This window comes from Pelophylax lessonae (assembly GCF_965119305.1).
Source record: "Pelophylax lessonae genome assembly, chromosome: 7".
NCBI classification, from domain to species: domain Eukaryota; kingdom Metazoa; phylum Chordata; class Amphibia; order Anura; family Ranidae; genus Pelophylax; species Pelophylax lessonae.
This window is the reverse complement of record NC_138774.1, coordinates 62111381-62137644: the sequence shown is the minus strand read 5'-3', so window position 1 is coordinate 62137644 and position 26264 is coordinate 62111381. Positions and strand designations below refer to the sequence as shown.

General features: G+C 49.2%; 1 protein-coding gene across 1 annotated transcript in view; it reads left to right on the top strand.

Moving 5' to 3' along the window:
* The window catches only part of LOC309559995 (complement factor B-like), a 230250-nt gene that overhangs the window by 121631 nt on the left and 82355 nt on the right, over positions 1-26264 (top strand). Inside the window, exon 11 of the mRNA XM_082263476.1 lies at positions 11314-11451. Within this exon, the coding sequence (XP_082119602.1) occupies positions 11314-11451 (138 nt within the window). The remainder of the gene's footprint in view (positions 1-11313; positions 11452-26264) is intronic.

Here is a 26264-nt window from a genome sequence, read left to right as displayed (position 1 = left end):
TTGGAGCATAGCGGAGAAGGCAATGTACCCATTTTGTGCAGGAGTACTGGGGTATAGTATGCCCTGTAAAGAAGCTTCAATTGGATAACCCTATCCCTAGAGGAGATAACAACAGGTATTTGTTCCGGAAGGACGTCTTGCCACACCTCATCCGACAATTCCGGAATATCCTCCCGCCACTGAGACTCAACCACCGCGAGCCGTTTGGAGTGAGAATGTAAAAGTCGAGTGTAAAATGTAGAGACCAGCCTCTCATGTGAAGAGTCAGAAAGAAGGTTTTCCAAGGGGGTCGGTTCAAGCGAGACATCACGGAGGCCAAACTGTGCGGCCGCCGTGTGTCTCAATTGCAAGTATCGGTAGTAAGCCGTGGGGGGCAGACCAAAGGTAGATTGCATGTCCGCAAAGGACCTGAAGGTTCCCCGGACATACAAATGAGAAATAGATTTCACCCCCAGGCGGGACCAGAAAAGGCCATCATCCCGACTAAAGAACTCCTTCAGCCGCGGATTGCTCCAAAGGGGGGCATTGGGGGAATGCAGCTCTGGAGGGTCGGAACCATCCAAGGCCGCAGCCGCGAAAATCCGCAGGGTGACAGAAACAAGAGCAGTGTTCGGTCTGCCCATAACGGACCTTCGATGTACCAAGTTTTGCAGTGATTCATAGGAGGTGAAAATAGCCGCTTCCAATGAAGCCGCAGCATTAGCATCCTCCGGGTGGAACCACCAATGAGCATGGGCCAATTGAGACGCGAAGTAGTATAGACGCAAGTTAGGCGCAGCCAGCCCGCCCGCGAGAACCGGCAGCTGCAGAGCATCCCTGGCCACACGCGCCGCCCGACCCCCCCAAATAAAGGAGGTCAGGAGCGAGTCAATGGCCTGAAAGCGGCGCTTAGGGACATATACCGGGGAATGGCTGAGCACATACAAAAAACGGGGGAGAAAAATCATTTTAAAAATATTAATCCGGCCTAGCACCGTGAGGGGAAGCGTAGACCAAAGCCGCAGCGAGGACCTAAGACGGGCAACCAGGGGATCCAGGTTGTTGGAAAAGAATCGAGACAAGGGGAGCTGAATCTCAATCCCCAAATATCGAAACCGATCCACAACCTGGAGGGGACAAGAGGCAAGGGAAGGGGGCAGAGCCTGGGGATCCAGGGGGAACAGCGTGGACTTACTCCAATTCACCCTGAAACCAGAGAAGTGACCAAAGCGTTCGATAACATTCAACAGAATAGGGAGGGATCGATAGGGATCCGCCAGATATATCAACATATCGTCCGCGTACAAGGAGACCTTTTCTTCCAAGCCATTGATCACAAAGCCCGCAATACCCTCACAAAGGCGGATCTGCGCAGCCAAGGGCTCAATGGCCAGGGCAAACAACAGCGGAGATAGCGGACACCCCTGCCTGGTGCCCCGAAAAATGGGAAAGGGGTCCGACACAAAACCGTTCACCCGAAGACGAGCACGAGGTAGATAATACAGAAGGCGGACCCAATTAATAAATCCGGGCCCAAAGCCAAATTTCGCCAACACTTCCAATAAATAAGGCCATTCCACGGAGTCGAAAGCCTTATGAGTGTCCAGGGTCACAACGACCCTGGACCCCACAGAGGCATGAGTCGTCTGAAGGTTAGTAAAAAGTCTACGCAGGTTGATCGATGTAGAACGGCCAGGAATAAATCCCGACTGATCCGCACCCACCAAGTCCGTGACAACCGTATTCAGACGCCTCGCGAGGACTTTGGCGAGAATCTTGACATCAGTATTAATAAGCGAGATCGGGCGGTATGACTCACAGAGAAGGGGGTCTTTACGTGGCTTGGGGATGAGCACAATGAGAGCTTCCGTCATAGAGGGTGGCAGACGTCCCTCCTTCAGAGCACAATTGAACACAGTCAGTAAATGGGGGACCAGCAATTCTCTATAGTGCAAGTACCATTCGATAGGAAAACCATCCAGGCCAGGTGTCTTATTGTGTGCGAAAGTGGCTAGGGCCTTGTTTATCTCATCCGCAGTCAGGGGCGAATCCAGAAAACTAGATTGGCCGGCCGACAACTTAGGCAAAGTAATATCATATAAGAAATCATCAAGTTCAACAATGGTATAATGAGCTCTAGATTGGTACAAGGAGGAATAAAAAGCAACAAAACTGGCCAGAACATCGGGGGTTTGTTCCACAATGACACCGGCGTGGCTGGTAATCCGAGGGATGACACAGGGCTGGTATTCCGGCCTAGCCAAATAAGCCAAGAGGCGACTGTTCTTATCGCCCAGTTCAAAAATGCGCTGATTTTGATAAAGGAGTTTCTTCTGTGTACGCTCCACAACCACCAGATCCAAGTCCCGAGCCCTGGCCCGCCAAGAGGCATGGTGCTGGGGAGTAGGGTCATCAGTATATTGTCGCTCAGCCGCATGCAGCGCCAGTTCGGCGTCAACCAACTTAGTCTGGCGAGCCTTCCTGGCACCGCCCACGGCAGACGAAAAGGTACCCCTCATGGTCGCCTTAAAGGCCTCCCAGGTCAACAATTCAGATCCAGCTTGTTTATTGAGTGCCCAATATGAGTTCATCTCCGCCAACCCCTGGTCAGTCACTGCCTGGTCCGCCAGCCACAGGGGGCTGAGCCTCCAGAGTTTATAATTAGGGGGGGACCCCAATGCGAGATCCACCAGTAAAGGGGAGTGATCCGATACTGCGCGGGGCAGATACCTGACACCCGAAAGAAGACTTAGCAGTTCCCGAGGGAGCAGGCAGAGATCAATGCGGGACAATGTATTATGGGAGCTGGAATAACAGGAATACTCAGTAATCCCCCCATGTTTCCATCTCCAGGCGTCCAGGAGATCCAATTTGTCCAAGTAGGAGCATAAAGGAGTTGGTGCGGAGGAGACAGCTCCAGACCTGTCCAGAGCAGCATCGAGGACCGTATTAAAGTCACCCGCCATAATAAGGGGACCCTCAGCCATTTCCAAGACCAGACCCAGCATACGGTCAAAAAACTGTCTAGTAAATGGCGGAGGGACGTAAACGTTAACCAGGGTATAGGGCTTACCCAGAAATTCGAAGACAAGAATAATAAAACACCCCGAAGGGTCAGTCTTCAAATGCTTGATGGTGACAGGGGCAGATTTTGCAATTAGAATCGAAGTACCGCGAGCATACGAGGAATACGTAGAGTGTAGCGCGTACGCCACATGCGCCCTCTTTAGGGCCATCACCCTGGACCCCTGGAGATGGGTTTCCTGCAATAAAATAATGTGTGGGTTATGACGTTTTAAATATTCGAAAACCAGGGAACGCTTGACTTTAGAATTTAGCCCCCTGACGTTCCAAGAGACTAAACGGAGAGTAGACATAGTGACATGTTAAAAATCAGCGTTGGTGACCGGGGGGGTCCCAAAAAAGGGGGAGGCCCCCCCCCGAGCACCAAGACCTCACAATATGGCAGGCAAAACCACTGGCAGGCAATATGCATAGGAGGAGTAGGCACAGACAAGAACCAAAATATTATCAAGTACAGCAAGGCAGAAATGAAAATCGTAGCACCTAGGCGTAAAAAAAATCCCTGATAAGAGTCCAAGAAGACATGACGGAGTAAACGCAAATCAAAAAAAGGGGGGAGAGACCCCCACAATCCCAGATAAACACAAAAACAGCAGTAACCCAACACCCATCCCACCCTAACCCACCCGGCCCTCAGTCCCCAACAGTTGAGAGCTTGAAATCCCATAACCAGAAAACAGTGTAGTTCAGGGAAACGTGGATCTGCTCGTCCTGAAGCAGACAGGAATGGTAGCCAAAAAAAGGAAAAAAGGGGGTGAAGGGGAGCAACCATCCCCAAAAATGCCCTTCCAGAGGAACAAGGAGGGTCCCCCCATTCAGGAGGACACCCGACAATCACAAAAAAGAGTTGTAAGGAGGATCATAGAATATAAAGGTGCATCCCAACGACATCCAGGAGGAAGAAAGGGAAACTTAGCAGCAGTTGCAAGACACAGGCCTGCGATCACCGACGGGGAGACCTATGATCCTGGGAGGGAGGGGAGCGGCGTCCCAGGGAATCCACCCACTGCGCAGCGTCCTGAGGATCCTGAAAAAAGTGGGCTTTACCTTGATAGATGACCCTCAAACGAGCCGGGTACAGGATACTATACGGCAATTGTAAATCCCGCAGTCTCCTCTTAACTGCCATGAAGGAGGCCCTCTGTTTCTGGGTCGCAGCAGAGAAGTCCGGGAAGATAGATACAGCGTGGTTATTATACAGGATTCGGCCCTTGTCCCTAGAGGCCCGGAGCACAGCCTCCCTATCACGGAAGTGCAGGAGCTTGATGAGAAGAGGACGGGGTGGGGCCCCGGGCGGCAAAGGGCGCAATGGCACTCTGTGCGCCCTTTCAATGGCAAACAAGGGGGAGAAAACTTCCTTCCCAAAAGTATCGATAAGCCAATGTTCCATGAATGATTCAGGATTTTTACCCTCCGATCCCTCCGGAAAGCCCAAAAAACGCAAATTGTTGCGCCTGAGGCGGTCCTCCATGTCCGTTAGCTTGTCTGTAGTAGCGACATGGCCCCTCTGTAACTCTGACACAGTGGACTGCATGGGACGGTGGGCATCTTCCAGGTCACTAATACGCTGCTCCGCGTTGCCCACCCTGTGGCGAAGGTTGTGCACATCCTGTTTGAGAAACGACATGTCCATCTGTACAGACTCAATCTGTGAGGCAAGCGAGGTCTGACAGTGCTGGATAGCGTCCATTATGGCAGACAGGGTAGGTTCGGGCCTATCCACAGACAGAGCAGGCTCCGAGGGTACGGGGGAGCCCAGGGGAGGAGAGAGGGCATCACTTACAGTCACCGCCAGCCGAGACGATCCAGGAGAGATCGCTTCCCCCTCCACAGGGGCCGATGCCATCCGCACAGCCGAGGAGCGAGCGATCTGGGAGGAAGGGCCCGCAGCACGCGCCGGGCCGGCGCCATCTTGGGATCGTGGCAGCGTGAGGTCCGGCGGGCGGATACCGAGTGCCTCTGGACCGGGAGGACCGATTTTGACCATCGCCGCGGGTGCACCGGGATATCAGGAGACAGGAGACGTCGGAATCAGGTGAGTAGGATGTCGGGTTCCAGCAGGATCACGGAAGGATCAGGGCAGATAGGACAGAGCTCCGGAGCCGCGCTGCTTTCACATCCGAGTTCCGGCCACGCCCCTCCAGCGGACATGTTTACACTGACATCCGATGCCCCATAGAGAAATATGGGGCATCTGTTCAGATCCGCCTGAAAAACTGACAGGCGGATCTGAACGGTCCGCTAATGTGAAAGCAGCCTAACTGTACTATAGATTGTGTGCACAGGCAATGGTGATTTGAAACCACATGGTCAATGTACATCTTATGCTGGTGAAAAACACAAGGTGCAGGTTGGAAGGTTTACAATGCTTTTAAGCCAGCGCCCAACCTTCTTGGCACCAAGGCACCAAGAGTTTCATGGCAGACAATTTTTCCAGGTTGCCGAACACTCATAGGAGTCTCTTTGCCGTTAGAACTCTCTGCTAATGATCTGTATTTAAAGATTTAGGGGTGCCTTTTCCCCACTCATATAGAACCTTTACCTTCTCTCCTAGTAGTGCACCAGTGGCTGTAGGGAGTCTGATTGCTCTGTGACAAGTTTCCCTTCTACAGCCAGTGCTGCACCCTTAGGCTAGGTTCACACATGTCTGGTGTGGCTTTCCCCTCCGTTTTCACTGCAAGTTTCCTAAGCAGCTGTTCTGCGGTTTGGCTGCGATTTTAGATGCATCTCAGATGCGGATTTTTTGACCCATCAGCGTCTTTAACTTTAGCTAGTTGTTAAAGGAAAACTACAACCAAAGCTCGTTTGGCTGTACTTCTCCTGTGGATCATAGGAGTGCACTTTTTTTGTAGTTCGTTTTGCACTCCTATAATCCGTTTTCAGCAGACCACGGTCCAGGCTCGGGCAAGATCGCGACACTGGGGTTGGGTTTTGGATCCGCCCACATGCCTGGACCAGCTCACGGTTTACCCTCTCAGGAAGCTGCTGAGAATCTGAGCTGGCCTCACCTGCTCCAGTGAGCGAGGAGGGGGCAGAGCAGAGAGCAGTAACTGACAATCACCAGCTCTCTGCTTGGAGAGCTGTAAGAACCAAACAATCTGTGGTGTTAGATCGCTCGTTTCTCAGTGTTAGAGCCGGTGGGCAGACAGATGCAGCATCAGACTGATACTGCATCCACTTAGGTAATTATGATTCTGAAAAAAACCCAAACCCCATACTTCTCTTTAGGAAGCGGACCGGGAAGCTGGCCGCCATGTCCTTAACAACGGATGACTCATCAGCTGTCAGCGTGCTTCCCCGCTGACTGCAAAAAAACATCGCCTGCATTTAAAAAAAATGTGAAAAAAATAGTGGGGGGGGGGTCATCCCCAATCCATACCAGGCCCTTTTGGGTCTGGTACAAATTTTTAGGGTAATCCCCACGCTAAAATAAAAAAAAATGGTGTGGAGCCCCCCAAAATCCATACCAGACCCTTACCTGAGCATGTAGCCTGGCAGTCCAGGAAAGGGGGGGCGGGACGAGCAAGCGCACCACCTCCTCAACATGGGGGGGTGCTATAGGGCTCTGCCCCCCTCCATCCCAAAGCACCTTGTCCTTATGTTGATTGGGACAAGGGCCTATTCCCCACAACCCTGGGTGATGGTTTTGGGGGTCTGTGGGCAGAGGGCTTATCGGAATATGGAAGCCCCTTTAATAGGGGGTCCCCAGATCCTGGCCCCCCATGTGAATGACTATGAAGTACATTGTACCCCTACTCATTTACCATAAAAATGGCAAAAAGAAATTAAAACACAGATACAGTTTTTGACAATTCTTTTATTAAAGTGGTTGCTAAGCCACTTTTATAAAATTATCCCCTCTCCTCTGTAATATAAGTGTGGCAGGATTTCCAGGCATTGTGCCTGATATGGGTCTGCCATTGTTACCGGTGACACCTTCAGCCCATTTAAGCTGAATACCCAAGTGTAAAAGTTGAGACAATAACCATTCCGGCATCTTTGGTTTGTTTTGTTTATTTGATAATGGGGATGGGAGAAGGGAATGCGTGGGATACTCCTCTGGCTCAACTAGGTATAACTAGGACACTTTGGAGAAAATGCCTGCTAGTGCTGTCTTGACGCCAGCTGAATGCCAACCAACGCTTATTGGCTCTTGTACAATGCTGTCTCGCTGAACTGTGCTAAAACTTGACTTGTAACACTCTGGTTATCTCAAAAGATCCTGGACTGTAGTGAGACTTGACTCTTGACACTCTGTTTAGCTCAAAAGTCCAGTGAACAGCTCCCTCCAGCCCTTCACTGACTGAGGTAGCTCCTTGTAACTGCTTGTGCTGCTCTGCTTGTGCTGCTGCAACTCTCAACACTGCACGCTGTACACATTAACACTTCAGGGTCCTCTCACTATGCACCCCCTCTGACACTTCAGGTTTCTCTCACTAGGCACCCCCTCTGACACTTCAGGGTCCTCTCACTAGGCACCCCCTCTGACACTTCAGGGTCACACTGGCACCCCCTTTACCGCTAGCTAGCTCCTGGATCCCTTGGACCTTCAGCGGAGCGGTCCCCTCTCAGCTAAGCAGACCCGCAGGGGCAGTTACATTTCTCACAAACTTGGAATGCTTTCCTGAAACTGGACCCCCTCTACTCCGCTGGTCCTCGGCACACCGGATCCTCTCTGCAGCTCAGCTCTGCTTTCTGTCCCCACAGGCAAGCCACCCGAAACACCCGATCCTTCTGACAAGAGGAGAGACAGCCGTACTCTCCCTCCTGGGACACTGCTTCCCGCCAAAGATGCTGCGTCATCCGCTCCCCTCCAACTTATAACCACTCCCAGAATCCTGTGCGGCAGAATCTGCCTTTCTGGGGTAGATACAGGCCTGAATGTGCCACTGATTGGGTTTCCTCCACTACCCAATGAGAACCCTCTCATTGAGCCAGTGGGGAGACTCCCCAGTCTCAATAGCAACACCTGGGAGACATGACAGCCCACCTGAAAATCATGGCCCTGTTGTTAGGCAGCCCACTATACTATTGCCTAGCACCTACCTTGTAGGGTGCTACATAAGATCAAGTGTCCCTGTGTCTGTGTTATAGAAAAAATATGCCGATCTGTACCTATATCAGTGCAGCTCCCGGCGCTCAGCTGACTCCTCGACTCTCTTCTCTGCCCGGCTGACAGCTCCATTGGGCAGAGTCCAGCACTGCCGCTGACATCAGCTGGGAAGGAGGGGTAGAGAGGAGAGCGAGAGCCGAGCGGTCACATGATTGCAGGATTTGCTCTGATTTAGGTACAGATCTGCATATTTTTTTCTGTAATACAGACACAGGGGCACTTATTGTTATATTACAGAGGGGATGGCATGGTTTTAAATTAAATATAAGAGCAGCAGGAGGGGAGGGGGCGGACACTGACAGGAGCAGACAGGCAGGGAGGGGGGTGAAAGGAGGGCAGTGAGGACAGTGCAGGCCTGCAGATGACGGAGGCACAAACTGACAGAGGGGAAGGTAGAAACTGGCTGGGTCAACCAGGTTTTTTAGGTGATACAGGGGGGCAAATGACACAGCACAAGCACTGTGCTGTATAACATGCTTTAAGGAAACAGGATCTTTTTTTTTTTTTTTTTTTTTTAGAGTAACAAACACTTTATGAATTAAAAAAAACAATGTTCTTTTCATTAAATTCTGTGCCCCTTCTTCTCCAAACGTACCTTTGCTCATTCCGGCCAAAAAGTTTGATTTTAACCTCATCGGTCCACAGAACTTGTTTCCAAAATGCATCAGGCTTGTCTATATGCTCATTTGCAAAGTTCAAACGCTGATTTTTGTGGTGAGGACGTAGAAGAGGTTTTCTTCTGATGACTCTTCCATGAAGACCATATTTGTACAAGTATCTCTTTATAGTGGAATAGTGTACGAAAACTCCAGTGTCTGCCAGATCTTTCTGGAGGGATCATTTAGTCAAACGTGGGTTTTGAATTGTTTTTCTCACAATCCTGCGAGCTGTTCTGTCTGATATTTTTCTTGGTCTTCCAGATCTTGCTTTAACTTCCACTGTTCCTGATGACTGCCATTTCTTAATTACATTCCGAACAGAGGTTATTGACATCTGAAAACGCTTTGCTATCTTCTTATAGCCTTCTCCAGCTTTGTGAGCGTCAACTATTTTCAGTTTGAGTTTTCTAGACAACTGCTTAGAAGATCCCATGGTGCTGATTGTTGGGGCAAGGTCAGATGAGTCTGGGCATTTAAAACCTTTGAGATTGACATCACCTGGTCTTCCCAGACGATGATTGAGAACAATCCATGACACTGGCAGGTCTCAGCCTTGTAAAGGGGGCAGTGCATGCTATAAATTCTGCAGGGTGCCCAAACTTTTGCAGACACCATTTTTTTTTGTTTTCTGTAATTATGAAAGTGTCAGTGATGGAAATAAAATCTAACTTTTGTTGACCTATTATAAGAATGTCTAATCTGTAATTTGATGCCTTTTGGAGATTTTTCCATCTTTCCTTGGCTTCTTTATGCACATTAATACAATTTTTTACCTGGGGTGCCCAAACTTTCGATCCCCACTGTATGTGACCCGACTCCAAAAAAAGCTGGTTTTATTCACATGTCATGCAAATCAGATGCAGTTTTAAAATGCATCCAATTTGCATATCTGTGAACGGAGCCTTAGGAAGCGCCACTATAATTGATATTGATTCATCGAGTGGTTCATTATTATCTGTGTACCTTGCCTATTTATTATTATCTGTGTTGAATCTACTACCTATTAACATTTAACAAGACACAAAACGTTTCCAAGCTCTCCTTACCGACCAGTCTGTGACCAACCGAATTGACCTGTGCAACAGTATGCGTTAAAAACAGGGGTTTAGTTGCACACATTTGCAAATACATGTGTAAGCCACAGAGCCCCGACAAGGCACCCTATTATCTGTGGTCCTAACTCTAAATTCTGTGAGTCTCCAGCAATGGAAGCACATGCATTTATATGGACAGGTGTAGGGCAGAGATACCTGAAGGGAGCCCAACCCTTCTTAAAGACACAGGTTCATACTGAACACCCAGCCTATAGCACTATGGCAGCAAAGGTGTCAGTGCATTGCCTGGCCAATATAATCCATAGCACAAGCAAATGGTTACTGCCCACACCTGTAACTGGTCTCTGCAGCAAGGAGCATTGGAAGGACAACGCATATAACAAGACACAAAAAGTTTCCAAGCTCTCCTTACCAACCAGACTGGTCGGTAAGGAGAGCTTGGAAACTTTTTGTGTCTTGTTATATGCGTTGCCTTTTCCAATGCTCCTTGCTGCAGAGACCAGGTACAGGTGTGGGCAGTAACCATTTGTTTGTACCTATAAGGCCCCTTTCACACATACGGTCCGTTCAGTTCATCAGTTCAGTCACGTCAAAATGTATCAGTTTTTCATCCGTTTTTAATCCGTTTTTCATCCGTTTTTCGTCAGTTGTTATCCGTTTTTCATCTGTTTTTCATCAGTTGTCATCTGTTTTTTTCCATTGTCATCCATTTTTCATCCGTTGTCATCCGTTTTTCGTCCGATCCATTTTTTTGACGGATGAAAAATAGGGCATTCATCTGTTCAAAAAAAACGGACATTGACAGAAGCGGATGAAAACGGATGTTAACTGATGATCATCCGTTGTCATCCGTTTTTACATAGAGATACATTGATGTCCGTTTTTCATCCGTCAACGGATGGATGAAAAACGGACAAACGGACAGCATGTGTGAAAGGGGCCTTAACATCATCTGACTGAGTATTGCTGCAAGAAGATTGTATTCTATAATTGACTTGAATTACTCAATACAACAGTGTTATTGAAATCTATGCTCATTGCCTGTACTTTGTTTTGGGTATTGTTGGTGACCAAGTTACTGAACATTGTCTGCCTAATCCATGTATAAATCTAGAACAGTGATGGCGAACCTTGTCACCCCAGATGTTTTGGAACTAAATTTCCCATTATGCTTAACTACACTGCAGATTGCACGAGCATCATGGGAAATGTAGTTCCAAAACATCTGGGGTGCCAAGGTTTGCCATCACTGACCTAGAGTGTCAGAAGGGTCTAGGTGTTTGCAAGGTCAGGGCAGTTCCAGAGGACAAGCATCATTCAGCCACCCTTCCAGGGGTAGCGTTACAATGACAAGGCTCAATAAAAAATTGCTTATGGCTTCACAGCCCTTATAATGAGGCCAATGTTCCCTTCTCCTGCACAGATATTTATGTGTTCGGCCTGGGTGATGACATCAGCCTGGATGAGCTCAATGATATTGCCTCCAAAAAGGATAAAGAGAAACACGTCTTCCAGATGGAAAGTATAGATGCACTGAAGAAAGCCTTTGATGATATAATTGGTGAGCAATTTTCTTAATCATCTATATAAAAGGAAATGTCACTAGGAAACGATCTTACCTCATGTTGTTATCAAACAATACAAAATTGCCAAAACTACCCATATGTAAGGTACACGTTATGTTGTTAAAGGATATATCTGGGTAAAAAACAAAACATATTTAATATTCTCAACAATACATGCATGTTTCCCTTTGTGGCGTTTTTGGCTCTGAGGAAGAGGGTCCTCCCTCGAAACGCGTAAGCCACATCAGGTTTTGAGGACGCCATCACGCTATCCAGCAGTAGAGAAGTGTCCTGGAAGCGAGCGGTGCCCATTTCCTATATGCTTGTTCATATGCTACGTTTGTGAGTATATTGTACGCTACCCTTCTTTGATTTTAATAAACTTTTAAGTGGTAATGCACAAGGTCGGTGCGCCCTTCTCTTGTTGTTTTCTTGTCAGTCCAAAAATAAACAGGGGAGCTGCCAAACTTATTTTTTTTAAAGGTATTTTTATTGAACAAACAAAACACAGTACACCAAAAGAAAAAGGGCAGTACATTATAAAAGAGAGGATACTCATAAACATACAAAGCATCCTCTCAAATCAGATGGCATAACAGAAGCAGTACATATAACACACAGCAGTCATGGCAAAAGGAGCACAATAAAGAACCCCTAGAGGGGAACACGATATCATATGCAACATATCATTGTATTCACAGCAAAAGAAGGCACATTAGACATCGCCTAGGTAGGGTCAGACACCGAGGAGGCAGTAAGGTCAGAGTCTACCCAGAAAGACCAGATCTTCCGGAACATCTTCGGGCAGCCTCTGGCCTCATACGTCAGTTTATACAAAGGCAGAGCCTGATTAACAATAGAGATCCAAAATGGAACATCAGGGGGTGTGGAAGACTTCCAACGGAGAGCAATAGCTTTCCTAGCATAGAAGAAGAGCAAACGCAAAAATAGTTTTGTGCGAGCGGGGGCATCCTCATCATCCACATACCCTAGTAGACAACGAAGGGGGTTACAAACATTAGACAACTGAGAGATAGTATTAATAAAAGCCGTCACCCCCGACCAAAAGGCACGGATAGGTGGACAATCCCAAAACACATGAAAAAAGGATCCCTCATCATCAGAACACTTAGAGCAGAGGGGGGAGGATAATTTACCGATTTTCTGAAGGAACTGGGGGGTGTAGTATGCTCTATATAGGAATTTCAACTGTATGACTCTATCCCTGGAGGAAATTACAACCGGGATTTGTTCAGGAAGGACGTCATGCCACACCTCCTCCGTCAAGTCCGGGACGTTCTCACGCCACTGGGACTCAACCACAGCCAGGCGCTTAAGACTTAGAATGTAAAAGCCTAGAGTAGTATGTAGAGACCAACTTCTCATGCGAAGAGTCAGAAAGGAGATACTCCAAGGGGGATGGTTCCAGCGAGACATCCCGGAGGCCAAACTGTGCGGCCACCACATGTCTCAGTTGTAAGTATCGAAAATGAGCTATAGATGGTACGGCAAAGGTGGATTGCATGTCCGCAAAGGACCGAAAGGTTCCCCGGACATACAGGTGGGAAACAGATTTCACCCCAAGGCGGGCCCAAAAAATACCGTCGTCTCGACCAAAAAACTCCCGAAACCGAGGATTATGCCAAAGGGGGGCATTAGGGGAACACAACCCCGGAGGGTCAGTGTCGCCCAAGGTGGTAGCCGCAAAAATCCGTAGAGTGACAGAGATAATTGCAGTATTCGGTCTGCCCATAGTAGATCTACGAAGCAATACATTTTGTAAAGATTCATAGGATGTAAAAATAGCCGCCTCCAAGGCCGCCGCAGCATGATTGTCCTCGGGGTGAAACCACCAATGTGCGTGTGCCAACTGGGAGGCTAAATAATAAAGGCGCAGGTTGGGCGCCGCCAATCCTCCCGCCACCACCGGCAACTGTAGAGCGTCTCTGGCTACACGCGCCGACCGACCCCCCCAGATAAACGAGGTGAGGAGTGCCAAACTTATTTTAATATCTCTCACACACATGTGGTTCCAGGCCCAGTTCCTAGGAGAGTTTCATTCCACAGTGGGCCCTAAGATAGGGACTTAGGCACTCAGTGCGGTGATAAAAAAGGTAAATATACTCCAAGTTCGGTATGTATATCCCTCGCGCCTATGGATGTACTAATAGGAGGGAATTGGTGATAAATAAATAAATGTGAGGGAGGGGGAAAGATGAAAGCAGCTGCTATAGGATATGAAGACGTCCTACGCACTGATGAAACGCGTGTAAGGTGGAACGCATGCTGCACACGTCACGGGAGCCTGGGTGGAACGCAAGCCGATACTCACCGCTCTCCACTCGTAGGCACCATTTTGGCTGACGTTTCTCCCGATTTTTTATGATTTTTATGTACCGTGAACCCGCAAATTTTATTAAAGAATATTTTACTGCACTATTTGGAGCTTTTTTACTCTCTGCCCTGATCGGACCCTGAGGATCCAGGCCATGCAGGAGAGGGATTCCGGATAATTACGGGACTACAAAGCCCAGCAGTGACCTACCTGGCCCTGGCGGCCATAAAGCTCATTAGGTCTTAGTACCATACGTTACCTAAGACCCACTACTTCTGGTGAATGCACCCCCTATTATTCCTCACGGATTGACACCACAAGTACTAGCATTTTGACTATTGGAGGACCCAGCACAGAGCACTTGCACTTTCCTTTATTAGCACTCAAGTTTTATCTGTTTATTCACCCAAGTCACGTATGAACTTTTTACTTGGACTTTATTTTTGTACTATTTTGCACTAAAGGCACATATATGTCATTATATTCTATTTATTGTGATTTATATTTATTGTGATTTTTATTAACTTACATATATTTTTCATCACCTTCTACACCTATTGGATATATGATACTGTTATTAATTTAATTAATTTATATATGTATTGGTATTATATCTCTATATTTATTTAGAATCACTTAGTCGTTCACACATATGCCTACAATTTTTTAAACCTAGGATATTGACAAGCCATTGTCCATCCCTGGGTCTATTTTAGCAAGCGCTATAGTAAACCTCAAATATTTTGGGGATTTTACCTCACACTCAGTGCGGTGCGCCAAGTACCAAGCCATCACTATCTACAGAACCTCCGTCACCTTCCTCTCCCAAACTGGCTGAACCTCCTTGTCACTCCTCACTTCATAACCTGAAGAGTTAACTAGTGTTGAACATTTCATTCCCCAGTTCTCCAATACTTTGTAAAGCACACTCTGTTCCAAAGTAATTTAGACCAGATAACCTCTCCTAACCAGTATGTGGGTAGGGCAGGGGTTGTGAAGTGATAGCCACGTCCTCAATGTTTCCCTTCTCATGGCCAAGCAAGGGTCACATGAGAAGCCTGCCCCAGGGTGGGTTCTTCTGGGCTACGCTAGGCACTTTGAATAGGGTCACTGCCCTTCACATGGGGTACATATATTTGAATAGATTACTGAGCTCTAGTAAACTCTTTTGATGTAAATATATACCACCATGGTCACTGAATCATTTAGGAGGGACCCGCTCCACCTGTCCAGTGTATTACTGCTATGTCACTCCCAGTAACTATATGGGGTCCGTGCACCTAGCGCTGTCTCTATGCGTGCACTTTACCTAACTCTTCCTCTTCTATACCTGTGTACAGGCAGGGGATCTTTGTGGTGCTGATCTACTCCTGTTGCTGTGGGAGACACCACTCACGGTAGGAGTGCTGACAACTCCTCCTGCAAGAGGGTATCCCACCTGTCACATGTACACGCTTATGACAGGCTGCTAGAGAAACCTTCATTACCCCTGGTAATCACTGATATCTTCACACTGTATTAACCCTTGTACCATTATCCTCATACATTAATGTGCTTAGCTGACCCGAACTGCAGGCTATGTGTGCCAGTTACTTGCATTGCACCCCTTACAGCCAGGCAAAGGCCCCTTTCACACAGAGTGGACTGCGGCTGCGATTCACTTGCTCAACAGGGGATCTCTCTGCTAATCCCTGATGAGCAGGCAGATGACAGGTCCATGTCCATTGGCAGCATTCCAAAATTACAAAGAATGAAATAAGAAATCTAAGAGCGAAATTATGGCGGCTAAAATAGAACATGAAAGGCACATAGCGGAAGAGAGTAAAAAAAAAAAAAACCCAAGAAATTCTTTAAGTATATAAATAGTAAGAAAGTGAGACCAAAACACATTGTCCCCATAAAGGATGACAATGGGAATCTGGCTACAAAAGACAGAGAGAAGGGGAAGGTGCTAAATAAATTCTTCTCCTCAGTCTTCACAAAGGAATTGGGGGGCTACATTAACCTAGCTTGTAATGTTAAAGTTAATAACATGAGACAGGAAGCACCCTCATGGTTAACAGAAGACAGACTCAGAACTAGACTTGAAAAACTTAACATAAATAGGTCACTGGGACAAGATAGCTTACACCCGAGGGTCCTTAAAGAACTCAGCCAGGTGATAGCCAGACCATTGTTTCTAATTTTTATGGATAGTCTACTGATGGGAATGGTACCAGCTTATTGGAAAAAAGCCAACGTGGTACCAATATTTAAAAAAGGGCCGAGATATATCCTGGGGAACTACAGGCTGGTTAGCCTAACATCAATAGTCTGTAAGATATTGGAGGGGATGATGAGGGATTATACACAAGACTTTAGTAATGAAAACAGTATCATTAGTAGAAATCAGCATTGATTCATGAAAAACCGCTCTTATCAGACCAATCTATTAACCTTCTATGAAGGCATTTGATACAGTTCCCCAAAAACGCTTACTGTACAAACTAAGGTGCGTAGGTATGGACCATAGAGTGAGTACCTGGATTAAAAGCTGGCTGCAGGGGCGAGTCCAAAGGGTGGTGATACATGGGGAGTACTCGGAATGGTCTGGTGTGGAAAGTGAGGTCCCCCAAGTATCTGTCCTGGGACCAATCCTATTTAATTTATCCATAAATGACCTAGAGGATGGGATAAGCAGCTCAATCTTCGTATTTGCGGACGATACTAAATTGAGCAGGGCATTAACTTCTAAGCAGGAAATGGTAATCTTACAAGATGACCTGAACAAAATACTGGGATGGGCATCTACATGGCAAATGAGGTTTAATGTTGAAAAATGTAAGGTAATGCATTTGGGTGCCAGAAATACGAACACAAGTTACTCATTAGAGGGAGAGCCTTTGGGGAAATCTAAGATGGAAAAGGATCTAGGGGTCCTAGTAGACGACAAGCTCAGCAATGGCTTGCAATGTCAAGCTGCTGCAAGCAAAGCCAACAGAATATTGGCATGTATTTAAAAGGGGATTCACTCCAGAGATAAAACAATAATTCTCCCACTCTACAAGACTCTGGTCCAGCCGCATCTGGAGTATGCAGTCCAATTCTGGGCACCCATCCTCAGGAAGCAATGTGCTGGAACTGGAGAGTGTCCAGAGAAGGGCAACAAAGCTAATAAAGGGACTGGAGGATCTCAGCTATGAGGAAAGACTGCAAGCATTAAATGTATTCTCTCTGGAGAAGAGACGCTTGAGAGGGGATATGATATTAATGTACAAATACCGTACTGGTGACCCTAGCATAGGGAACAAACTATTCAGTGAAAGAGAATATAAAGGAATCGTGGCCATTCACTAAAATTACTAGAGAAGCCGTTTAACCCTAAACTACTTAAAGGGTTCTATACCGTTAGAGCGGTTAGGATGTGGAACTCTCTTCCACAAGCAGTGGTATCAGCGAGTTTAAAAAAAACTATTAGATGGGCACCTTAACGACCATGACATACAGGGGTATGCCAGGTATTATTGACATTAACACACACACACACACACACTCATCATAGCTTGAACTGGATGGACTGGTGTCTTTTTTCAGCCTCACTAATTATGTAACTATATATCAAAAGTAGAGCATATACCCAAAGGCCCCAGTGAACGGGAGCACCAAAAAATTGGTAAAATCCAGATTCACAACAGGTGGCCGTTGACAAAGCAGTACTGTAAAAAACAGGGTATGGAGAGAACAAGAATCCCCCCAGAGAAGGAGTCAACTAAGGACACCGTTATGCAAATTAAACAAAAATAAACTTTCTCTTACGTCCTCCGACAGTCGCTGCCTCCTCTAAGTCATCACTGTTGGGTATTGACTTCCGCCCCGCAGGAGTAGCTAGGCATAAAGACTTAGTCAAAAGAACAAAGGCATTTGCATATACACACCCATGGGGGCTGCCCCATCTGGTCAATACCCCCCTGCAGTGACCACTCCAAACTCAGTTTCATTCTGCCCAGCGTCAGAAGTAGTTAGGCTTCCCTGTGCTGGGGCTACAGTCTCAGCCTATCTAATCCTTTTTAGTTGATTTTCTTTTGAAATGTCAGTTTTTCCTTAATTTACTAGCTGTTTATTTTGTCAGCTTTAGTTTTAGTCGATTCTTCGGAAGAAGATGGATTCATGCGGTGCTGGGATTCGGACTGACCACCCTGGTTCTCCAGCGCAGAGGGTCAGATGGACCCCCAGCCCGCCATCAAGCGTTCAGCCGTGGTTCGTCCTGGCACTATTAACGACCCATCCCTGTTCGCAGCAGGGATGCAGCCGTGAGGTGGCTACCTCACAGGACACATCTGCGATGCTGCAGTGTCATGTCCCTGGCAAGCGGCACTCCCTGTCAATGAGGACAGCGGCTTTCCGTTCATAGAGGCACCCCACGCCATCTGGTACACGTAAGTACTTCTGTGTGGGGCCTCTGTCTGGGGTGGCAGTCCTGTGTTGCTGTGTGTCCCCCATGTCTGTGCCTGTGTGATTCCCTGATGCGGTCCCTGTGGGGATCGCTTATGCAAGGGATAGTACTAACTTTATTGCACTGTTATTTTGTCACCTTGAGCAATGGATTCTCAGGACAGCAAATTCCCCCCCAGCTCTGGTGGGGGTCCCCAGTTCTCCTGTGGCCCCTCTGAGACCTGATTTGGCCGTTGTAGTGGCGACCTTGGTGTCAAATATGGAAATGCTGATGGCTGAACGTGCTGCTAAAAAGAGGCCCAGATTGTCTCTCTCCTCTGATTCAGATGGTGATATGGCTGCTGCTGCTGCGAGCGTGCCCTTTTCAGGGTCCCGCTCATCCTTGGACCCGCTGGGGTCTGAGGGGGAGGCAGAGGTGGAAGGGGTTGATACCTCTTCCCCGGGGTCGCCTGAAGAACAGGCGACCATGGATGAAGTAATTGTTTCTGTTAAGGAAACACTACATTTGGAGGATGAGCCCTGTCCTCCGGGCGTTGTGTCCTCATTTGGGACGCACAGGACCCGCAAGTTGGCGCAGGTTTTTCCCTGCTCAGCTGAGTTTCATTACACTGTTAATGAAATATGGCGCACGTTAAAACGTCCATTCCTTGAGCCTAGTCGGTTCAAATTGCTTTATCCCTTTGCTCCGGCTACAGAATCACGATGGTGTGTGCCTCCACAGGTAGATCACACTGTGGCCGTGTTGAACAAGGCTACCTTGGTTCCTTCTGAGGATACCCCGGTTTTCCGGGATGCCACGGACCGGCGGTTGGAGTCTCTAGCCCGCCATTCCTATACGGTGGAGGGCTCGTTGCTCAGACCCGTTTTCGCATCCGTTTTGGTGGCTCAGGCGGTGGCTGATTGGACGAAGGTGCTTAGGAGCAACCTCGTGTCTGATGATGTTCCGCCTGCCCGGCTAGAAATGGTGGATCAAATTCACCAAGGAATCATGTATTTGTGTGATGCGGCCTTAAATGAGGCCCCTTTAGTGGCACGCCTCTCTAGTGTCTCGGTGCTTAACCGGCGACTGATATGGCTGAAGAGCTGGTCGGCTGACCAGTCCTCGTGGAAAACAGTTGCTGATTTTCCCTATGCTGGCTCTCGCCTTTTTGGTGAGGCGTTGGATACCCTGTTAAAAGGCGTCACAGGGAGCACTTTGCTGCCCCAGAACCCGAAGAACAAGTCCTTTCGAGGCAAGCGTGGTTCTGCGCCTAGATCCACTCAGGGGTCCTTTCGTGCCTTTCAGAACCAATCCAGGGGCAAGCCCTTCATGGCCCAGGGCAGTCAGAAGAAGCCCTGGGTGGGTAAGCAGAAGTCAGGCAATGCCGACTCGGCGGGTCAGTCCACCTCTGCCTGAAGGGGCGCCCTCACCCATTTCAGGGGTGGGGGGACGTTTGCGCGGTTTCCTCCAACCTTGGCTGCTCCTGATATCGGACAGGTGGGTTCTGGAAATCGTTCGATCGGGATACAGGATCGAATTCCTTTCCCGGCCGACGGACAGATTCTTTCCCTCAAATCTTAATTTGCCTCCGGGGCGTCTGCAGGCCCTGCACCAAGCGGTACAGGACCTTCTTGCTCAGGGGGTGATTGTCCGGTGCCTCATCGGGACAGGTTTCTCGGGATTTTATTCAAATCTGTCCACTGTGCCCAGAAAGGAGGGCAAAGTGCGTCCTATTCTGGACCTGAAAGCACTGAACCGCTTTGTGCGTGTTCGGAAGTTCCGTATGGAGTCTCTCCATTCGGTGGTGGCCTCCTTGAGTCCAGGGGAATTCCTGGCCTCGATAGATCTAAAAGATGCGTACCTGCACATCCCCATTTTCGAGGGTCATCAGCGGTACCTTCGATTTGCTATCGCAGAGGACCACTACCAGTTTGTGGCGTTACCTTTCGGTCTCGCTTCGGCACCAAGGGTTTTTACCAAAGTGTTGGCGCCAGTTCTGGGCCTGCTGAGGGCACAGGGCATTGCGGTCTTGGGTTACCTGGACGATCTACTTCTGAGATCATGTGCCAGCCAGGACCTAGTGCGCGATCTGTCCACCATGGTACAGACGCTCCAGGAGTTCGGATGGACCAACGTTCAGAAATCGACGTTGTCTCCATTGATTCGTCTTCCCTACCTGGGAGTGATTCTGGACTCTGCTCAGGCAAAGGTGTTCTTGCCGGAGGACAAGCTCCGGACTTTGCGGGACGAGATCAGGTCCCTCAGGGACAGCCTGTCCTCATCACTCAAGGCCTGTATGCGGGGCCTGGGGTTGATAGTTTCAGCCTTCGAGGCGATACCCTTTGCTCAGTTTCACACGCGGGCTCTCCAAGCGGAGATCCTGGACAGGTGGGACAGACTACCTCAGTCCCTGGATCTGAGTGTCTCCTTGAGTCGTCAGACCAGATTGGCTCTTCTGTGGTGGCTCCAGTCCCCGTCGGTGGCGGAAGGCAAGTCCTTCCATCCGTTGGTGTGGACGGTGGTTACCACGGATGCCAGCCTGTCGGGCTGGGGTGGAATCCTGGGCAACCTGTCTGCCCAGGGCACTTGGTCGGAGGAGGAGTCCTCCCTCCCGACAAATGTGCTGGAATTGCGAGCGATAAAACTCTGTCTCTTCCAGTGGTCATCCTGTCTGGGTACAGACGGACAATGCTACCGCGGTGGCTTACATCAACCACCAAGGGGGCACTCTAGGAGTGCCCGGGCGGCCCGGGAGGCGACCGACATTCTGTCTTGGGCCGAGACTCATGTCCCGGCGATCTCAGCAGTTCACATTCTGGGTGTGGAAAATTGGCAGGCCGACTATCTGAGCCGCCAGACCCTGGACCAGGGGGGAATGGTCCCTACACCCGGAGGTCTTCCAAATGCTGTGTGCGAGGTGGGGATCCCCGGACATGGATCTGTTCGCATCTCGGCTAAACCGAAAGGTGGAAAGGTTCGTGGCAAGAACGCGCAATCTGCTGGCAGACGCCTCGGATGCGTTGGTAGCCCCTTGGCATCAGTATCGTCTGATGTATGTCTTTCCTCTGATTCAGTTGCTCTCCAGGTTCCTCCGCAGGTTAGCCTCGGAGCCGCACCTGGTGATTCTGGTGGCGCCGGACTGGCCACGCCGGTCCTGGTACGCCGGCGTTGTTCACCTGGCAGTGGCGCCTCCGTGGCAGCTGCCAATGCGAGAAGATCTCCTATATCAGGGTCCGATCTTCCATCCTGCTTTACAGTCGCTGGCTTTAACGGCCTGGCTGTTGAGACCCAGGTCCTGAAGGACAGGGGTCTCTCCCTGAGGTCATCCCTACCCTTGTCAAGGCTAGGAAAACTTCCTCTGGTAAAATCTATTACCGTACTTGGAAGGCCTATTTCGCCTGGTGTGAGTCCAGGGGGTTCTCCCCTCGCACTTACTTGGTGTCGAGAGTGTTGGCCTTCCTCCAGTCTGGCGTGGACCAGCACCTGACGCTGGCCACGATCAAGGGCCAAGTGTCCGCACTGACTATTCTTTTCCAACGCCCTGTGGCGTCTCATTCTCTGGTTCGCACCTTCATTCAAGGTGTGCGACATTTGGCTCCTCCCAGGAAGGAGCCCTTACCTCCATGGGACTTGAACTTGGTTCTGTCCGTGTTACAGCGTGCTCCCTTTGAAAACATTCGGGATATATCATTGCCTCTGCTGTCTAAGAATGCTGCCTTTTTGGTGGCGATCACTTCGGCTCGCAGGGTGTCGGAACTGGCAGCGTTATCTTGCCGTTCTCCATACTTGATGATTCACCGGGATAAGGTGGTCTTGCGTCCGCATCCCTCCCTTCTTCCTAAGGTGGTCTCTGAGTTCCACATTAATGAGGACATTGTCCTGCCTACGCTTTGTACGAAGCCTAAGCATCCTAAGGAGGTTGCTCTGCACTCCTTGGATGTTGTCAAGGCGATCAGGGTTTACCTGTCGTCTACGGAATCTTTTCGGAAGACGGATTCCCTCTTTGTCCTTCCTGAGGGACCTCGGAAGGGCATGGCTGCATCTGCAGCAACTATTGCCAAATGGATCAGACAGACCATTGAACAGGCTTACGCCTTGAAGGAACGGGTTCCACCCTTCCCTGTTAAGGCGCACTCTACCAGATCTGTGAGTGCGTCCTGGGCCTATTGGCATCGGGCCTCGGTGGCCCAGGTGTGCAAGGCTGTGACTTGGTCGTCGGTGCACACTTTTTCCAAGTTCTACAAAGTAGATGTTCTGGCATCAGCTGATGCCTCCTTTGGCCGCAAGGTTCTCAGTGCGGCAGTACCATGAAGGACCCTTGTTTTTTATGGGTCCCTGGCTGTTGGTATTTGCTTTCCTGGGCTGTTGCTCCTGTTGAGCATTGTTTTCTGTTGCCCAGGCAGTTCTCTTACTGTGCATGTAAGGTTCCTTTCTCTGATGTGGGTACTGCGTTGCCTTTTCTACGGTTGTGTCTCCCACCCCTCATGTCTATACTGCTTTGGGACATCCCAACAGTGATGACTTAGAGGAGGCGGCGACTGTCGGAGCACGTAAGAGAAAACTGAATTTTTGTAAAATCTTACCTGTAAAATTCCTTTCTCTGAGTCCTCCGACTCGCCCCTCTTTTGGGGTTCTTATTACCTACTGCTATGCTACCAAACTGAGTTGGGAGTGGTCACTGCAGGGGGGTATTGACCAGATGGGACAGCCCCCATGGGTGTGTATATGCAAATGCCTTTGTTCTTTTGACTAAGTCTTTATGCCTAGCTACTCCTGCGGAGCGAAAGTCAATACCCAACAGTGATGACTTAGAGGAGGCGGCGACTGTCAGAGGACTCAGAGAAAGGAATTTTACAGGTAAGATTTTACAAAAATTACGTTTTTATTAGGCACACGTGCCAGTGCAAGGTAACAAAATCAGTGTGATAAGGTGTGACATAACATAAGTAAAATCAGATTAAAAACACAATATCACTTCCGGTTCCTTCGCCCATGTAACAGGCAGCGCGGAACAGCGGCTCCGGACTCATCGGCAACTTACTCTGCATCCATCGCCCATCTGAGCCATCCGACCATCTGGGGAGACTCCCGCAGCTGTCTGGACCTGGTAGGCATGGATAAATATGTTCTCCACGGTCACCCTCCGTCCGCTCCCCCGGGCAAGGCTCCCGCTCCGGACCAGGCCTCAGGCGCCATTGAAATGGCGGACGCGGCCCTCCCCGCCGCCTCATCCACTCCGCTGCGCTCTGCATCCCCTCTCCCTGAGGCGCAGGTAGCCTCGCTGGCGCAGGCAGTTGCAGCTCTGCTGTCCCCCACCATCACTGCCGCGGTGGATAGGGCGATCTCCGCGGGATGGCTCAGCTCCGGCGGGTACTGGGTGAGCATTCCCAAAGACTGACTGAACTCGAGCACAGAATGTCTGACATAGAAGACGAGGTGCAGGGCTCTTTTACACTGGACCAGCAGGCCAGGCAGACCCAGCAGTATATCTTAGAAAAACTGGATGACCTTGAGAACCGCTCGAGGCGGAATAACTTGAGAATCATCGGCCTGCCTGAAACTTACCAATCTGACTCACTGACCGACATCTGTATGTCTCGCCTCCCTGCAGCCTTGGGGATCAACTCTCCCTGCTCTGTGGAAAGAGCTCACAGAATTGGCCCTCCATCTAATGAACGGCGGTCCCCTCGCCCCATCATTGTGAGGTATCTCAATTATGCTGGTAGCAGATCCTTAAATCCTTTCGGAAATCCAAAGGCCTGCAAATCGATGGGCACAAACTTTTGATCTTTGCTGACTATTCCCAGGAAGTGTCCAAGCGCAGAAAAGCCTTTCAACCTATCTGCCAATCCCTGTATAGCAAGTCTATCAAATTTACTCTTGCTTATCCGGCAACCCTCCGTATCACGGATGCTTCAGGGGAGGTCAAATCCTTCACCCATCCGGAAGAAGCTACCCATTACATTCAATCCTCTCTCCATATTGTTTTGGATGCATCCTCTGGCCACCCACCTCAACGGTCTCCCATCCCTCGGGATCAAAGAAACCCTAGGAAAGAGCCACCAAAAAAACAAAGGGTCTCGGGCCATAGATCACGCTCCTGCCCTCGCTGAGGCTATGATGCTTTTTTAGTTTCCTGCCCTCATTCTTATCGGATGTCAACTGTTCTGAACGGTTTCTACTTATTGGAGCTCTCAGAGCCCCCCCCCCTGTTCTGCACTTCATGCGTCCGTACTTTAATGTTTGTTCTTTACTGCCTTCTTTGTGCCCCAGGTCTCGTTGTTAATGCTATGCTTAAAATGTTTTCCCAGTTTTCATATATTGTGTTTAGGGGGATGCTGGAGGACAACTCCTCTCTCTCTCTCGAGGCACAGTCTTACCGGACTCTACTTCTTGGGCCATCGGGCTTGCGCCAATCGTTTCTACGCTCTCCCTGGGGTCGAGACTCATCAACAACCTTCTTCTGGGCATCGAACGACGATTCCGGTAACACTGTTCCTTACGATGTTTTATGTTACATGTGGAAAAAAAGAGAAGTTCAGGCTTCCTAGAAGGTGTTTTTCGGGACCTCTGTCCTTGGGCCTTCCTAAGGCTCCCTTAACCCTCTTTCCTAGCCACCCCTTCCTTGTCATATCCTTTCTCATTCTATCCTACTTTAGCTGCTACGGCGTATGGAGTCATTTGAATGCTGTAATGTTTATGCACAGGTTGTTGAGTCTGCTCTTTAGTCTTATCCAGTCCCGGCTACTCATATGACAGTGGTAACTTGGAATGTTAAGGGCCTCAGATCCCCACATAAACGCATGGCCGTTCTACGGCACCTTAGACGCCTGAAGGTGGATGTGGCGGTCCTACATGAATCGCACTTATCAGAGGCTGATTTTAAGCGTATGAAGAAACTGTGGGTTGGACAAGTATATGGTTCCCCGGCAGTCAAGGGGAGGGGTGGAGTGCTGATTCTCATTCATAAGCGTCACCCAAGTGTGCTCCTCTCCTCCAATTTTGACGAGCAGGGGCGAATTGCCATCCTACATCTTCAGACACTGCAGCAGACCTGGACTTTGGTGGGGATTTATGCTCCTAACTCCCCCCGAAGTCCTTCTTTCTATCCCTTACACCGCTATTGGCCCCTTACCTCCATCTCCCTCTGTTGATGGTGGGGGACTTCAATCAATGTATGGTCCCCGCAGAAGACAGAGCGGGAGCTTCCGTGCCCCCTCATACCCACACTACTTCCTCTCCCTCCTCCCTAGCTTCCTTTGCCAAAAGCCTTTTCCTTACTGACACCTGGAGACTGTCCCACCCTATAGATAGGGAATTCACTTTTTTCTCCCACCCCCACAACACTCTCTCTAGAATAGACTATGTCTTTTCTAATGACCACATGCTACCCCTCACCTCCCGTTCCTTGATCCATGACATTGTTATTTCTGACCACGCCCCCATTTCAATTGCTGTTTCCTTCTCTTCCACCACTCCAGGCACACGACCCTGGAGATTCCCCTCGTACCTGGCCAAAGATAAAGACGTTTGCACTATACTGCATGACACTTGGCAAGATTTCCTGACCCACAACTCATCCCCAGACTGCTCTCTGACCCTATTATGGGAATCGGGGAAGGCGGTCTTAAGAGGCCGTGTCCTCTCCTATGCCTCGGCCTATAAAAAGAAGATCAACGCAGCCCACTTGGCAGCCAGTCGGAACCTTAGGGAAGCGCAGACGGCACTGAATCACTCAAACACACCCCTTAACAGGGAACAATGGAAAACGGCAAAGCTGCGCTTCGAAACATGGGCCGAGGCACAGGAGCATTTACACTCCTCCTACAGGGACTGGCAGTTCCATAGGTTTGGTAACAAGCCAGGGAAACTATTGGCTTCCTTGTGCAAGCCTCCTTTCCCCCCCCCCCCCCACGAACATTACGGCTCTCAGACCTACCCAGGGCACTGTAGTCGATTCCCCCCCCTGACATTGTAAAAGTCCTAGAACAGTTCTATAGCTCCTTATATGGTCCAGATCCCATTGATGAGGCAGCTGCCTCTGAATTCCTCGCCGCTGCTCA